This window comes from Colletotrichum scovillei, assembly GCF_011075155.1.
Source record: "Colletotrichum scovillei strain TJNH1 chromosome Unknown Contig00010, whole genome shotgun sequence".
In the NCBI taxonomy this organism is placed as follows: Eukaryota; Fungi; Ascomycota; class Sordariomycetes; order Glomerellales; family Glomerellaceae; genus Colletotrichum; species Colletotrichum scovillei.
The window spans coordinates 3,744,637-3,760,314 of record NW_023336268.1 but is presented as its reverse complement, the minus strand read 5'-3'; the positions used below and the strand labels follow the sequence as shown (position 1 = coordinate 3,760,314).

The 15,678-nt window shown below is 54.1% G+C and overlaps 4 protein-coding genes across 4 annotated transcripts; 2 read left to right on the top strand and 2 right to left on the bottom strand.

The window, feature by feature from the left end:
* Positions 1-61: 61 nt before the first annotated feature.
* HER10_EVM0007257 (piwi domain-containing protein) lies at positions 62-3,030 on the bottom strand (the record flags this gene model as incomplete). The annotated part of the gene is made up of 3 exons (XM_035476816.1): positions 62-1,204; positions 1,274-2,552; positions 2,600-3,030. The coding sequence occupies 3 exons, from the start codon at positions 3,028-3,030 to the stop codon at positions 62-64; spliced, it is 2,853 nt and encodes a 950-aa protein (XP_035328164.1).
* Positions 3,031-5,412: 2,382 nt separating this feature from the next.
* On the bottom strand, positions 5,413-9,715 carry HER10_EVM0003956 (mRNA 3'-end-processing protein RNA14). Its single transcript, XM_035473617.1, has 5 exons — positions 8,661-9,715; positions 8,176-8,607; positions 7,111-8,125; positions 6,369-7,058; positions 5,413-6,029 (listed from the first exon to the last, which is right to left on the bottom strand). Exons 1-5 carry the CDS (start codon positions 9,375-9,377, stop codon positions 6,001-6,003), a joined length of 2,883 nt encoding a protein of 960 aa, XP_035327842.1. The 5' UTR covers positions 9,378-9,715; the 3' UTR covers positions 5,413-6,000.
* Positions 9,716-10,270: 555 nt separating this feature from the next.
* Positions 10,271-11,666, top strand: HER10_EVM0010643 (ASF1 like histone chaperone). Its single transcript, XM_035480096.1, has 4 exons — positions 10,271-10,567; positions 10,629-10,668; positions 10,730-11,038; positions 11,107-11,666. The coding sequence occupies exons 1-4, from the start codon at positions 10,459-10,461 to the stop codon at positions 11,468-11,470; spliced, it is 822 nt and encodes a 273-aa protein (XP_035328449.1). The 5' UTR covers positions 10,271-10,458; the 3' UTR covers positions 11,471-11,666.
* A 428-nt stretch (positions 11,667-12,094) lies between these two features.
* Positions 12,095-15,353, top strand: HER10_EVM0006294 (uncharacterized protein). Its single transcript, XM_035475883.1, has 2 exons — positions 12,095-14,788; positions 14,860-15,353. Exons 1-2 carry the CDS (start codon positions 12,938-12,940, stop codon positions 15,307-15,309), a joined length of 2,301 nt encoding a protein of 766 aa, XP_035328072.1. The 5' UTR covers positions 12,095-12,937; the 3' UTR covers positions 15,310-15,353.
* Positions 15,354-15,678: the final 325 nt, after the last annotated feature.

Here is a 15,678-nt window from a genome sequence, read left to right as displayed (position 1 = left end):
CACCACTCACTCCATCGCACTTCCTCCAGTCGTCGCCCATCGGAATCTCTGATAAGCGTACTCAGATGTACCACATGGTGTTCTTGAACATGTCAGAGGCCTGGGGGTCAGAGTCAGGGCCACTGCCACCCAGAGGCAGCAGGGGAAGGGACTCGGTGGGACGCTCGCCCTCGAACATGCTAAGACCGCGGGAGCCGTATTCGTCAGCCATTTCCACCGCCTTGGGGCCGGAGCGGAAGCCCTGAGAGGTAGCAATGTTCTCGTGTGCACGAGCACGGCCGCAGGCGAGATCAGCGTAGTAGATCGCCGGGTGAAGGGAGACAGGAGTCGTCGAGCGTGCGTACTGGTAGCACTGACCATAGATCATGCGCTGAAGATCATTCGTGCCCATCTTGGCCTCGTCCACCAGAACGGTGTAGTGTACAGGGCGAGCAGTTCCCTGAATGGCCACGTGCGAGCACATGTAGAAGTCCCACCAGAAAGGGTGGCAGACCTCCTTCTCAAGGACAGTTCCGGGGAGGGGGTTGCCGTTCTTGTCTCCATTCCGGGGGAAGAATCGAATGTGATGGCGCTTCGTAGCCACAATGACCGTCCACTTGGGCTGCTTGGCGGTGGGGTAGATGCTCTTGATGATGTTCTTCATCGTTCCCACCTCGTACTCCAACACCTGTGAGTACTGGCCCTCAGAGACACCGTCACGGAAGTAGACGATGTGCGGAGGAGGCGCCGGGTGGCCCATACGCTTGTGCCAGGTGGGCATGAGGCGACCGAGGAAAGTGCGGGCACTGACTGGAGAGAGCATCTCAACGCGGTAGCCATTGGTCTCAACAGCAGCCGAGTAGAAAGTAGCATCAGCATCCATCGACATGGTCATCGCTGCCATCGAGGGAGCGTCGATTCCAGGAGTCGCATGGGAAACGTCTACTCCAATCATCATAGTAACTTCCTTAAAGAAAGGAGGGTTCTTGTTAGAAGGACCGGACGGGTGAGGGATACGGCAAGTAACGCCTCCAAGCTTCGCGTTGACCTTCATGGCCACGTTGGAATGGTACTGGGCCTGGTTCTTGTCAACATGACGTGAAAGAACGCACTGAGTGAGTAAGCCGAATCGACAATCGGCGGACTTCTTGATTCGCTCGTAAGAGCCAACGTTGTTGAACCGCAAGATGCAGAAGAGCAGCTGCGGGACAGCGTTGGTCTTGGCCTTGATCTGGGCATATGCCCTAGCAATCGCTTCAGCAACATTATTGTTGCGGGCCTCGCTGTCAATCACAACGGCATCTTTGGTAATCTTGCCTCCATGGCCAGTGTAAGTCTGCTTGAACGTCTGTGCAAAGGCCTGGGCACTGGCTTTGTTGGTTGAGTTCTCGAGAATCACGATACCCCAAGACGCCAGAGGAGCACGGTTGGGAACCCAAAACTTCTTGCCGCGCAAGTCCCAGCGGCCGGAGAAGACGGGGCTGACCACATTGTTGGCGTACTGAATCTTCGGGGGCTCAAGCAGACTGCCCGTAGTTTTAGCCATCTGGTCTTCGAAGACAACACCGTACTGGCGGAGATAGGGGTCCTCCTTCCATGCCAGCTGGTTCTTCGCCTTGATGATGTCCGCCTTGCGCTGGGTGGGACGAGTGACGGCGGCCTTGATCATCGCCGAGGTCTGATCAGGGTCAAGCTTGTAGTTGTAGCGCTGCATGGCAGCGATCACACAGACCTCCATGGGGAAGAAGCCGGCCTTTGCGGTCTCGACAACGGGCCAGTCACGGAACTGAACCTTGTACCCGTAGGTCTTGTCGAAGTACTTCGTAATGTTCATCTCCTCGCCGTTGTTCGTGAAGACGATACTGTCAGTAGTAGCACCGCTGTCACCGTAGGTAGGGTTGAATGCGAACCCCTTGATGGTGTAGGACTTGTCCCAGTTCTCCTTGCCGCGGTGCTTGGGGCAGAATCGAAGCTTCGCCAGCTTCCTGAGGTGCTTGAAGGCATCAGACATGGTAAGTACCGTCTTGCCGTTCTTGTCCTGCTGGCGCACTGGCTTCAAGATCTTGGCGATGTCGGGCGGGCTTAGGCCCTGCCATCTGCGATCGCAGGTACCCAGAAAGTCCCTGACAAAGAGATGCAACAGCTTGTCTCCCTTCCAGAATGCGGTATTGGCAACGTCAACATTCAGACCGAGCCCTCGACCAAACTTGTCCATAACCGATTGGTTCATCCGGACCGACGAGTAGACACCCTTGACGACCTGCAAGCAGGGGCCAAGATCCATGGTCTGCGGATTGCGCTCGTTGTAGAAATTGCGCTTGATCGAGAGGAGATTCTCGCTAGGGTACTGACGGACGAGGTGGTCGAGGAAGTTCATGCACTCCAGAACAGTGCTGTCCCAGTCCATCTTGCCGGTCAAGTATGCCTCAAGAGCCGCAAGGTTGATCTTCTTCGTCTCCTTCATGACGAAGAAGAAGGAGTTGTCGCGCGGCTTAGCATTGGGACGAACGGGCTTGCCCTCGTCAAGGTCAACCTTCAAGCGCTCCTCGCCACGGTTGATGGGAACCGACGACCTGTACTTGTGTTAGATGAAATTGGCAATTAGGATCGGATGACGTACCAAGCCAACTTGCGGCCATCGTTCAACCAAAGAGTCTTGTACTTCGCCAGCATGGTTTGGACAGGCGGGGAGTCCCAAACCTTCTTGAACACCACATTGTACTTCAGGGGTACGGGCGAGATCGACACATCGTACTGGTAGATGGTCATTTTGTCGTTCCACTGCTTGACACGGAACTGGTTGACCTCCAAGTCGATGAGCTTGCCGGCGGTATTGTAACCGGGTCTCCGAATGAAGGGGGTTTCGCCGGCATTCAGATACGACTCTGGGGGCGGGTCGATACGAGAGTTGACGTGATCCTTGCTGGGACCACCGCCCTCGGGCTTCGCGGGGTCGAAGCCCATGGAAGGTCCGAAGCCATGCTTGGGCTGAGATCCCGAACGGGATCTAGCAGGGCTGGCAGGACCACGACTAGGAGAACCGGAAGACATCCTGTCTAGTCGTGGAGATTGTCGAATTGTTGTGCAGATGTTGCTGTTTGTGGTCAGTGAATGTATGCTCGCTGAATACGATGAAGTTGAAAGGTAGACGATTCTGAGAGATAGAAGAAGAGGAAGAAGAGGTAAAAAGAGGGACAAGAGGAAGACGTCCCTTTTTGTAGCTGCCTAGGTCGACAACTGCCAACGGCACTTGAGGAAGGAGGTAGTCAAGGAGGGGTGATCTGGAAGGAAGGAAGGAATTTGAGGAGAAGGAACGAATCTCGAGAGCAGGAGCGCTGGAAATTTTGTTCCTTTGTCCAGAGATACCTTAGGAGGGATACCTTCGGTAGATCAGATGTCTGGGTAGGGCAAGATACCTTGTCTGTGTTGAAGTAGGTTGGCAGTGAGACTGGGTTGTAGGAAGTATGGTGATGCGTGGAGGAAGAAGAAGAAGAAGTTGGATTGAGAGAAGGGAGGAGCCTTTTTGTAGACCCGCTGGAGGATATTTCCAGCCTCTTTACTAGGAGGAAGGAGGCAGCATGTGGGTTTGGGAAGGAAAATATGGCAGCAAAATCATACGTGTGGGTGTATCTCGGTGGTGTTTGTGCATCAGGTAAATGTGAGGTGTGTCAAGCATGAATATGTTGTAAACTTACCTGAGTTGAAAGTTGAAGTTGAATGAAGTGTGTGATTGTGATTGATGGATTGATTGTTTGTTTGGGTAAGCAAGATGTGATTGCGATGAGAGTGTGTGTGGAGGAAAAGAAGATCTGGAGGCTGGAGGGTCGAGAGGTGGGTTTATATAGCCTCCAGAGTGAGGGAGTGATCTAGAAATCGGCTGCGTGGCTCTGGGGAAGGAGCAGCAGAAGCAGCAGAAGCAGCAGGAAGGATCGATGGCCAGAGTGAGATATTGGGATTGAGGATATGAAGACTTCACTTTAGGATGTCGGAAGGGCGAAAATAATGAGATCTTCAACCTTTGGGCCGGGCATATATCGAGATCAAATCAGTCAAGCCACTATCAGAAACATCATGATGCTTCGCCCTTGCCAGGTGGCCATCAAGGCTGTGAGAACGCCGGCATGAACGCCATCATTTACGACGTAGCGTGATAGCATGATGGCATAGAATACACGGGTGATGATATTCAGCAAATGATGGAATTAACACCTCCACTCAGTCTACGTACGTCACCAACAATAACCTACGAAATATCAGAGCCAGACTCATGAATGATGCTACCGCGTAATAACCATACCGAGATATTCCAGACACCAGAGAATGAACCCAGTCGAGAACGCTCAAGGCTTCGAAAGAGAAGGACGTGAGGCTCTCGGGCAATCCGCACGTTCATACGTAGTCTACATTCAAAAGAGCGCAACATGTAGACCTCGAATTGGCCGAGTATTCGTGGCCTAGATGGTGTCACCGACTCTTTTTTTACAGAAGGCTCGACCGCGAGGCATGAGCTTGCTCGTCTCATTCATGGAAACCGCCGCCTCATGATGATGATACCGAAAGCAAAGAGACAGTCACGTTCAAAGCCTCCAGTGCCCCATGTGTGAAACCACCCTGCTTTCCACCTATTACGATGCTCATTAGTCTACCAGTGCTAGTGACCGACATGACGTTCATGTCTCAGGTTGGTCGCCAGCCAGAGTCTCGCCTCATTATTCGATAAACATACTAGGAAGGTCCCTCTCCCGGAAGGCTTTTGCTGCCTCTTGATCGCCATGGGCGTCATCAGGACCGTCAGCTTCATAAAGTCTGGCTTACGACAAAGTCTACAAGCCTGCATGAGGGCGACAGATCCATCCATGGACAACAGAATGTGTTTGTCAAGCTATGAGCCGTCAGATTGTCTGTAGGTGATGGCATGCGCGGTTGTGTCTACAAGCATACTTATGTTCACAGATCAAGAGAAGAAATGACCGAACACAAGCATCACTCAACAATCAGGGCCCAGCAACATGTTTATTCCAATAATCTTCCTGTAATTAGAAGCGTATTCTCTGAGGAATACATGAAAAATAAGCAGGGACAATAAGAAAAGTAAGAGGAATAGCAACAGGAATAGCAACAGGAAGAAGAAGAAGAAGAGGAGGAGGAAGAAGAAGAAGAGGAAAGAAAAGAATGGAGCTACGGTGCTAAGCGGCAACCTACTTTGCTAATATAAGGTATGATGATAGATTAGATATTTAGTTAAGTCTCTGTCCTGGCGCAGTGAGCTTTGATTTGATTCCACAGTGTCGGGTTGGTGCTACCGGGTTTGAGCCATTCATCCGTCGCTTTCCTTGCTACGTACGATATTACTCCTTGACAAGGAGAACATACCTTGGGATGAGAACCCAAACCTCAGACCTGTTGAAGGGCGTTCATCTGGAGCTTCATATGGTGATATGTGGCGCGGGCCTTGATCAAGGCGTATCACAAGTGCGCAAGTGGGTGACCGAATAGGATGTCGGTCGGCGTAGGAGTAGTCCCCATCTTATAGCTCATATAGTAGGAGGAAGTGGCATGTCAAAAGCAGATTTCCTTGAATTACTCAAGCGGCTAGCCAAGCAAACTAGATGACACCTCAACGTGGCATCCCATGTAGCCGTCTGCCATTCATCCCCATCCCCCAAATCGCGCGAACGAGCCATCGAACGTGATGCCGTGGCGTATGCTTTTTGACGAAAAACAGTGTGTGCTACTTCTGTGAGCCGCACGAGTGAAGTATCCGCCGCCGCCGCCCTAAACGCCTCCAGTCATGCGGAGTCCCTTGAAGACTTTTTGTATTATACAGAACACTGATGTCGCAGACTTTGCGACCAATGTCCCTTTGAGGAACGTGAGAAAACCATTGCCCTCGAAATCATGAACCAAAGCTCAATATCAAAAGGAAGGTCCCAACACAGCGTGCTGGGCATTATCCCGATGTTTGATGAGCCACCAGATATCGACTAACGTGGTCGACCGAGTCTATAATAGACGTCGAAATTAGGGCCAACCCCTCCGGAAACCAGCCCCTGAATCCAATCGTCAGCTCCAAGATCAATACTGATATTTGCCATATTGCTGTGCTGGTGCTTGGCTGTAGCTAGCAGGTGCCCAAGAAGCGTTCGCGTCAAACGAAGCCGCTGGTGGGTATTGCCCCTGCTGAGGCACGTCCTGTCGGAATGCAGAAGGGTCGGTATGTCCGCCACTGGAGCCAGGTCGGAGAGGAGAGCTCCTATATCCGGACGATGCCAGGCGCCTACCCGATCCTTCGTATGGACTGAGGGCTCTCTGGGGGGAGTTTCGTCCACCGTTTCCGTACCCAGCGTAGTCACCAGATGCCTGTCGGCTGTGGGAAGGGGGTTGCATACCGTTGTTTTGTCGAGCGCCGAGCTCTTGTTGGGTTTTCCATGCGCTGTAATCAGGCACAGGGGTGTCGCGAATTAGGCCAACGAGATTAGGAGCGCTCAAGCGGAACGCGTTGGGCGAGTGAGCATAAGAGTGAGCCGGAGGTAGGATACCCAAGAGGAAAGTGATGTCTCGGGAAAGAGGCGCTCCTTGGTTGCGTCTTTGCTGGTCAAGACGACGGCCCGCGGCACCCTTAAGAGGCGATTCCCCCCTGGCGAGCTTTCGTGGCCTGTTGAGCTCTTCATAATCGTCGCCTGCAAAGGGTCTCTTTGGAGAGTTTGTAACGCCCATGTACTGTGGGCCCGGGCTGGCCGTCTGACGAACCGGCAAGGCCATTGGGGATTGCCGAACTGAGGTCGGCTGCTCGATGGTCGGAATCAGCATCTTTGGCCGCAGTTGAACAGCCGGCGAGATGATGAGGCGGTAGGCGATGGGATCGAATGTGTCTACTGAGAAACGGTTTGCAAAGTGTGAAAGTCTGGGGTCAGCGGGCCAGAGTTCCGACATGCGCTTCTCCAGCTCAGCAATGGAGGAGAGCTCTCCAAACTGCGATTCGTACTTGTGGAAGTACGAGTATAGTTGCTTCGCCTGGTCCTTCTTATCTTCTTTCTGTGTGAGGCGGTTGACGCATGTCTCAAAGACAACACGGGCATCTATGAATGGGTCAGTATGAAGTCATTGGGTATGAGAGAAGGGAGAGCTCACTTGTTGTGTCACCCTTGGAGTGCAAGAACTTGAGGTACTCGAGCATGAAGCTAGCATCCTCGGGGAAAAGCTTCGCACCGCGGTCAAAGATCTTACCACCGGCTGGGTCGTTGTAGATGAGAGCTTCCATCTTCGCAACGGCGATATAGACATCGCTGGTGAGCTGGCCACGACCTCGGGCCTCGATGAAGACTTGCCGAAGACCCGAAGTCGTGTTGCCCTTGCCTTGTGTCCTCCTAGCAGCCCGACAAAGCGCAATCCACACGAACGAAATGGTGCGCTTGAGCATATCTGTCTGTACCGAGAATCCCTGCTTCACGGCGTTGATGCGCTCTTCCTTTCCAAGTTCGCCGGGCTGATTGTCGCCGTCGATATCATCGTCGTTGCGTTCGATTGAGTCCTTGATGTTCGGGTCCTGGGCCGAAGCTTCTTCGATCTTACGAACCTCTTTCTCCTCCCGCTCCTTGAGCTTCTTAGACATGGCGTACAAAGTGTCGAGAACGCGGCTGTAGGGCTCCCTGATTGCCTTGGCGCGGGCAGCCTTGCTGGCATCATCGTCTCCGGCCGGGTAGGTCGTTTCCACACGGTCTCCATGTCTGAGCGCAAGCAACACACTTTCGGGGTTGGCCTCAATGCCGTCTGTAAGAAAAGACAGGCCCAACTCCTTGCCATCCTTTGCAATGTTGTTGGCAAAGCACCACTCTGCTGCGTCCACCCACATCTCGGGCCAGAAACGAAGAGCCATCAACGCTTGCCTGTAGCAGTACAACACGCGAGTCTTATAGGCTTCAGGCTCTTCGTCCAGGAGAACCAACGGATCCTCCTTTTCCCACTGAATCCACTTCTTCCAGATATCAACCTGCTCCATGAATTCCTGGTCACCGTGGAAGCCAGGTGCAGGAGGCAGGCGAGGGAGCGAAGTTCGCGAGAGCCTGGGAATCAGGCGATCAAGCTGCGAGTTTGCTGCCTTGGCTGTCATGTAGGCAGGCGAGCGCTTCTGGATGAATTGGCGGCCCTTACCGTGTCGTTAGCAATAGCAATCTACCGAGAGAACAAGTAACTTACAGTCGTTTTGTTCAGGCTCATTTCGAATTGGTCGTAGTCCTTCCACAGGTCTGTAAGCGCAAACATGGGAACTGTGATGGCGCGATGGTAGGCCTTGCGCAACTGGTCCATCTTCTGCTGATCCTGCCAACCGCTGCCTCCAACCTGGCCTGGGCCACTCTTGATAAACTGGATGTAGTCCTTCCACAGTTGACCCGAGTCACGATCAATGCCAACAGAAGCAATCACAAAATCGTAGGACATGCTCAGGATTCGGCGAGACTCCCCGTTGGGATCGTTGTTTAAATCGTATCGTCTGCGGATGTAGTTGAGGTATACGGTCCAAAGCTTAACATTGGGCACATTGACCAAGGACCTGCTGAAAAGCGCTTCGGCGTCCTGGAAGCGATTGGAGTCCAACTCGAGCTGTGCCCAGTCGGCCCAGATATCGGCCTAAATATGCGTCAGTTTCAAACCTCGCTGTACACAAGCAGAATTCCACTTACAGCCTGGGGGAAAACCTGGAGGAATCGCTCATAGGCAGCGCGTAACTCATCCAACTGGTCGTAGCGTCGATGCTCGGCGAACAATGCGAGCCACGCATCCATATCCCCCCTCGGGTCCTCCTTCACGCGGTCCTCCAAGATGCCAAAAGTGTCGTTCGGGTCTCTGCTGGGGACAGACTGCGCTGCTGGAGGGGGTGGCGCTTGCGCCGTACTCGATGCCGCACTTGGCGCTCGCACGGGGACACCCTGGCTCGCCTGCTCTGGGGTAGCGCTCACTTGGCCTTGGACAGCAGTGGATGCAGAAGGGAAAGGAGGGTTTTGTGCAATGGGAGTCTGCGTGGCAGGAGCAGCAGGAACAGCGTTCGATGCCGGAGTAGGCGCATCTTCCTCCTCGTCATCGGAGTCTCCCACTAGGAAACCTCCCTGTGTTTTGGGTTTGCCTGATTTCGGCTTGATGGATGTGGAAGCGGTAGGAGTTGGGGTTGAATCGGCGGGGGGATTGGGCTCTGCGGTCTCTGGAACTGAAGTTATCGCGACCGACTCTGGGTCATATTCGCCAGCATCTTCTGAGTCACCATTCGCAGCTTGTTCAAGTGGGAAGGCAGGATCTTGACTTTGTTCGTCGCTATGCTGTATATCATTTGTTTCTTCATATCCATCTTCTCCCCAAGACGCACCCTCGAATTGTTGGTCGTTCTGCGGGAGTTCGGGATCCATTGCGATGATGGGCGCTCCGAAGAATCTGTGTTGCAATTTCTCACAATGATCACTATACGAAGCTCTCAACTGAGAACCTCAATGTCAATTGACTTCGCCGTGTGGCGCTTGTCGTGGCAGCTATGAGCTACTGGGTCGCCCTAGGCGCGAAGACGCTGGGTATTCTGGGCGAGGAAGGCGTGTTTCGGCTCGTAGAAGATTGATAAACGGTCGCAAAAGAAAGTTTTGAAAGAGTCTGGTCGTTCGTAGTCGGCTATCGAAGGTCGCTGATGGCTGCGCGGGACAGTGAAGCTGATGATGTTGGCTGTCTGTAAGACGGAACGGGTCGCAAAATTGGAAGGTTGCAGCTTGTTGGCAATGTGAAAGATTGGAGGAAAGTAGACGCCGAAACCAGGCTAGCGTGGTTTGGCGGTGAACTGGCAAAAGTTCGGTTGATTCAAGCTTCGACCGATAAGACAATCTAATCGGATAAGGAGTGTACGGTACCTTAAGGTACCTTAGGTACCTTACCTGTCTGACTTACACCTTGACCTACCTTACCTTAGGTACCTAAACATATTTTAGCTTTCGAGAAGATCAAGAAATTACGTCGGTCTCAATGTCTTGACTATACTGGCAAATTCTAGCCACAGGGTCTTTCGATCTAAGCGAAGTATCCGTAAGGTTAGGCAAGGTAGGTAGGTAGAATAAGAATGAAAGGCATCAGCCATCTCCAAGCCTCGCTTTGTGTGGCTGGGCAGGTGGACAGGAACTTGACAGGCACACGGACGGGCGCGAGAGCCGAAAAGGGCTAGCCTTGACGTGGAGACCACTTTACGCGAAATTCGCGGTAAGGGGAAGGCAGGCGCGTCCCAGGCCCACGTCGTTGTCCCGTTGCAATTGACGAGCCGAGCCTTCTTCTTCCATCTCGCTCGCCGCAAAACAATCCCACTTTCTCAATACACAAACTCCACCCACCACCTCAGACCGACGTCCACGCAACGAATTTCTTCTCAAGTTTCCTTTGCTCGCATTCGCGCAGACTTTTCCTCTACATCTATTCCCACATTCTCAACCAAGACTTCATCGCCCACCTTTCACGATGTCGATCGTCTCGCTTCTGGGCGTTCAGGTTCTGAACAACCCCGCCAAGTTCACGGACAAGTACGAGTTCGAGATCACCTTCGAGTGCTTGGAGTCCTTGGAGAAGGGTAAAGAATCCATTCGATAGACAGCCATGATCTCACATTTTACTAACCAACTTTTGATTAGATCTCGAGTGGAAGTTGACCTACGTTGGTTCTGCGACTAGGTTAGTTTGAAGTGGAATTTTTCACCACGTACACCGCCATTCGCTGACTGCCAGACAACAGTGATCAGTACGACCAAGAGCTCGACAGTCTGCTCGTCGGACCCGTTCCCGTCGGTGTCAACAAGTTCATCTTCGAGGCCGATGCGCCCAACACTTCCAGAATTCCCGACGCCGACATTCTGGGTGTCACTGTGATCCTCCTGACCTGCGCTTACGACGGTCGCGAGTTCGTTCGCGTTGGCTACTATGTCAACAATGAGTACGACTCTGAGGAGCTCAACGCCGAGCCCCCCTCCAAGCCCATCATCGAGCGAGTCAAGCGCAACGTTCTCGCTGAGAAGCCTCGTGTGACCCGCTTCGCCATCAAGTGGTACGTTCTCGTAGACATGAAGGGAAAACAAGAGGCGGCAGAATAGTGGAGCTAACTGGGAGTCTTAGGGACAACGATGCCGCCGCCCCCGCCGAGTTTCCCCCTGAGCAGCCCGAGGCTGACCTCGTGCCTGACGAGGATGAGTACGGCGCTGAAGAGCGTGAAGAGGAGGAGGCCGAGGCTAGTGCTGCCAACGGCGAGAAGCCCGCCGGTGAGGATCTCGAGATGGCCGGTGTCGAGAACGGCGAGGGTGAGGCCGTTCCTGCGGAGGAGGACGAGATGTCGGATGACGGCAGTGTTGATATCGAGGGCGAGAGCGAGGACGAGCTGGAGGAGGAGGGCGAGGGCGAAGGCGAGGCTGAGGCTGCCGATGACGACGCCATGGACGTCGACACCGGTGACAAGCCCGTCGCTGTTGCCGGCAAGGCCTAGGCGGTCGCTACTCACTAGGTGACGCCTGTCGAGAGATGTTTTGACGCTTTTGCCCATACCCCCATTGTTTTGCCGACCCAGAAGTTATCCGACTAGAATTGCGCAGGATGGCGGTTTACACGAAGAATACGACCTGGATGATGATTGCATAAGGTACCCGAACTCTTCAGTATAGATGATATGGTTTGGAGAGGGACCAAGTGCAGAAGGGACTTGACCCTAGTAATTAGATGCAAAAGATACCTTTTCCTGTAGATATGTGCCATTGGGATTCCTTGCTGGTGACCTAGATGTGTGTCGAAGCGAGTAACCATTTTTCTACTTTCAAAGTTTTTAGTACCAGTTCGTGAGCCGCGGTGGGAGACATAAAAAAAAGCGGATGCCAAGCTCCATGTAACGAATCCCGACGACAGGATCTAGCGTCTACTTCTGCATCATGCGACTGAGATTGAGACATTTTCAAACGGGCTTGCGAATTCCATCCCCTCCAGACCACACTAAGGCACCCCAGCAACCAGATGCCTCTCCCCATGCCCCTCGTTCCCCCCGCCTCCTTAGGTTGGGTTTGAACAATTGCATCTTAACGCACGTGAATTCTTCTTGGCGGCATTCATCTCTCAGCAGCACAACGCCGTTGACAACTGCCAAGGCAGCAGCCATCGCCAATCAACTTTCGATTACGACTCACACGCTCACACACATCGTAGGCCGCGAAAAGCCGCTCCTAGTGGCCGGCGCCGGACGACACCCCTTCGACAGCCCTGCTTTTCTTGGTGATCGCTAATCGACTCCGACGACTCATGCTCAAAACTAACTTCACCTCGGTGACTCCTCCAACTCCAACTCCACGCTGCATCTTCTGTGCTTTGGATCCCCTCCATTCGCTCCCTTTTTCCTGCCATGCATTCTCAAGTCCCGTCTCCCTGCGTCACACCACACATTCGGGGCGCACAGAGATGCGTACGGGGAACACATCCGTGCCCACCCACCCGGCCCACTGGCCGAAAAGCTTGGGTTCGGTGATGTCGGCCGATATTCGCACGCACGCACGCACCCCGGGCCCATGAAGTTATCTCGAGACGGGACTATCACTTGCCGGCCTTCATCGCTCCCGCGCGCATGCTCACACACACCGAAGACACCGCGCCGTACCTTTGAGTCCCTAGGCTCCGCAGCTCAGCCGCATTTGGGGTCGATCTTCTTGAGTGAGGGGAACGTCGAGGCTGCCTAGGCTAGTGCTTGTGGTGTGGCTGGAGATTGCCGATGGCACAGTATCCTGATTTCGGATGTCTTGTCGGAGGTCAAGGGCAAGGCAGGCTGTGCATGTTAGTGAGTAGAAAAGGGCCGCTGTTCTAGGAACGAGCTGCCCAGTTGATTCTCTTTTCTTGCTTCATCGTCTTTACATAGTCACCTGCTTAATCTTTCTTGATATACTTTAACTTGACAGACTTGTTTTCGGTCGCTGCTATGTCAACCCGGAGCCCTGAGGAGCTGCTCAGAGCAGTCGAGGCAAGCCACGACCAATACCTCCGTAACTTACGAAGTCTACATGACTCCCTGGCTAGTGCTGTGAGAGACAGATCAGATACCAAGACAATAAACAACGCTCGCCAGCCATCTCCCCTCCTGCAACCTTCTCCAAGCCCCGTACAGAGTCCAGGGCAGAGTCCACCACTTTCATCGGAAGCAACCTTTCAGCCTGCTCTTCGCCGTGCCCGCCGCTCAACTTTCTCAGACCCTATTGAGAAGCGGACACTGTCCAACGTTGTTGAGAGAAAGCACGTACCGGCCTCCATTCACTCTGAGCTAGACGTCGAGTATCTTCCCTTACTTGACATTGCAGGTCCTCGAAGTGTCAACAGTTCAGATGGGACCCTCACAAGCCCTCCCACAAAACTAGTTGAGCGCGTATCATGGACGGACAACCAGCTTCTACGCCATCTCAAGTACACCGACTTCACCGGTGGCGCCGCTATTGCGCTCACCGATGTGATCAAACGGCAAGCCGACATCGACGAGGATGCGGTCTTCGAGGAATTTGCTGCCTATGAAAGCCAGGGTTACGTCAGTTCAACCTTTGAGCTGTACGATGTCGACAAGGAAGGATCACCTAGACCCGTGGGCAAACACCCAGACCACCGTCCGCGAGGCGCCGCAGCCGACGCAGCTCCAACTCCCACTCAGATTGTCGACGCCCCGACGGTGTGGAACGCTCTCAAGGAGATTCATGCCGATGGCCAGGCCGTAGGTCTCGTAACGATCCTACAAGAACCGTCAGCTCTCATGCTCGGCGCGCTACATATGACGATGCGCCCATACTTCGACATGACGGAGCTCCTCAACCATCTCATCACAGACCATGAGAATAACGGCAAGACGACGGCCCACGTCCATCGAGCCTTTGCCAAGGATGCTTCACCCTCGCATCTCCGCCAGCGCAGCTTCTTCTTCGTTTTCAAGTACTACACAGTCGTAGGCGAGGGCCTCGAACCAGCACCCTTTCAAAAGTACGACAAACGCCCCGCGGACCGCCGCTCAAAGGATCACATCGACATTGCGGAATGCAGCTCCATCCTCGCCCTCTCCCTCTCCGGCCCACCACGCCAATCCGTGAAGCAGACCCGGCGCCGCGAGGGCCCGCAAGAAGGCTTTCTCTTCGACACGTTCGCGCCGTGGCACCTGCTCTCGATCCAGTCGTTCCCAGACGACGAACACACCCTCCGCGGCGGCGACGCCGAGGCGCACAAGAACTTCCCCTCGGGGCCGTACGCCTTCCTGGACGCCCTGGTGACCGAGTACCGCGACGCGACGAAGCGCAACCTGGCCCTCCATGCCCGCATCGCGAAGCTCATCACCCCGCCTACGGACTTCATGTTCGACGCCCGCCTGCGCGACAAGCTCCTCTTCGAGGACAAGCACTTCACCTACATCCGGCGGTACTTTTGGGCCTACAACACCCTGGGCGTCGTCAACGAGGGATTGCGCGCCATGCTGGCCGCCTACCGCGAGACGTTTCCCGACGACTTCTGGGAGGGGAGGCACCAGACGCTGTGGCCGCACCCGGCGCCGGAGAGCCCCGAGGGCGTGGCGTACCGCGACAAGATGGTGCTCCTGCGGTCCGACCTGGAGCGCGCGTGTCGGGACCTGGAGACGGTGCACGCCAAGAATGCGGCAACGCGCAAGGAGATTGAGAATCTGCGGGACCAGCTCTTCAGCGGGAGCTCCATCAAGGAGTCGAGGAGGGCGATCGAGCAGGGGGATAACATCAAGGTGCTCACGTTGGGGTCCATGGTGTTTTTGCCCCTGACGTTTGTGACTGTAAGTTGCAATCCTACCTACCTCTTGTTTCCTCTCAACGTTCTTGTACTGATACATCCAACCTTCTACAGTCAGTCTTTGGTATAACAGAGTTTACGATATCACCGGAAGACTGGAGATTCCCCGTGACAATGGTCTGCGTCTGCGTACCCTTCATCGTGGCCCTCATCCTCCTGCAGACGCGCGCGGGGTACTCGCTCGCGAGGCACACCTTCGCCGCGCTCGCCTGGCCGTTTCGACTATTCACGGACGTCGCTGCGGATGAGCAGTTTACCCCGGCCGCCGTCATCATGCCCGTGACGGAGACGAGACCTAGGAGGAAGAGGAGGTTGACGGGCCGTCGGCCCCCTCCGACACGTTCGCCACGGCACCAGCAGCAGCAGCCGCCGCAGCAGCACCACCGTGACAACGATTTGGGGTTGATTCAGTCGTTTATAGGGTGGTGGACGTGGGTGAGGAAGAATGGGGTCCGTAGGAGCGGAGGTGAGCGAGGTGACGGTTCGGCGTTTGCAAATGTGTGAGGTGGTTTTGATTTATTGAGATTTCTGTAGTTGTTAGATACCCCCTTTTTACGTTTTGACATCATTATACTACTGCATGCAAGAACACAAGTGCTAAATGCGAAGGCTTGTTTCCTGAATGCCAGCCAAAATCTCCAGAATGTTCGGACCCTGAGACCCAGCCAAGGACGAAGGCCTTTCCTTTACTGGCACATCTCCATGTCGAAACTCGCCCGGCTCATGACACAGGACATACTGACAGGTATTCAACTATTGCCAAGCTTAACTAGAGAATCAACCAAAAGCTAACTTCGACACATGCAAGAAGCTGAGCCCCGTTGGAATTCGACACATCAGTCACTGCTTTCCTTTCCAACTAAGCAAAGCGAG

Excerpts from the sequence above, each read along its gene's own strand:
- HER10_EVM0003956 (XM_035473617.1), bottom strand. The coding sequence starts at position 9,377 with ATGGATCCCGAACTCCCGCAGAACGACCAACAATTCGAGGGTGCGTCT. Across the intron at positions 8,608-8,660 it reads TCCAGGTTTTCCCCCAGGCT|GCCGATATCTGGGCCGACTG; the intron begins GTAAGTGGAATT and ends ACGCATATTTAG. Across the intron at positions 6,030-6,368 it reads CGGCGCTCGACAAAACAACG|GGGCTGGTTTCCGGAGGGGT; the intron begins GTATGCAACCCC and ends GATTGGATTCAG.
- HER10_EVM0006294 (XM_035475883.1), top strand. The coding sequence starts at position 12,938 with ATGTCAACCCGGAGCCCTGAGGAGCTGCTCAGAGCAGTCGAGGCAAGC. Across the intron at positions 14,789-14,859 it reads TGCCCCTGACGTTTGTGACT|TCAGTCTTTGGTATAACAGA; the intron begins GTAAGTTGCAAT and ends AACCTTCTACAG.
- HER10_EVM0010643 (XM_035480096.1), top strand. The coding sequence starts at position 10,459 with ATGTCGATCGTCTCGCTTCTGGGCGTTCAGGTTCTGAACAACCCCGCC. Across the intron at positions 10,568-10,628 it reads CTTGGAGTCCTTGGAGAAGG|ATCTCGAGTGGAAGTTGACC; the intron begins GTAAAGAATCCA and ends ACTTTTGATTAG. Across the intron at positions 11,039-11,106 it reads ACCCGCTTCGCCATCAAGTG|GGACAACGATGCCGCCGCCC; the intron begins GTACGTTCTCGT and ends TGGGAGTCTTAG.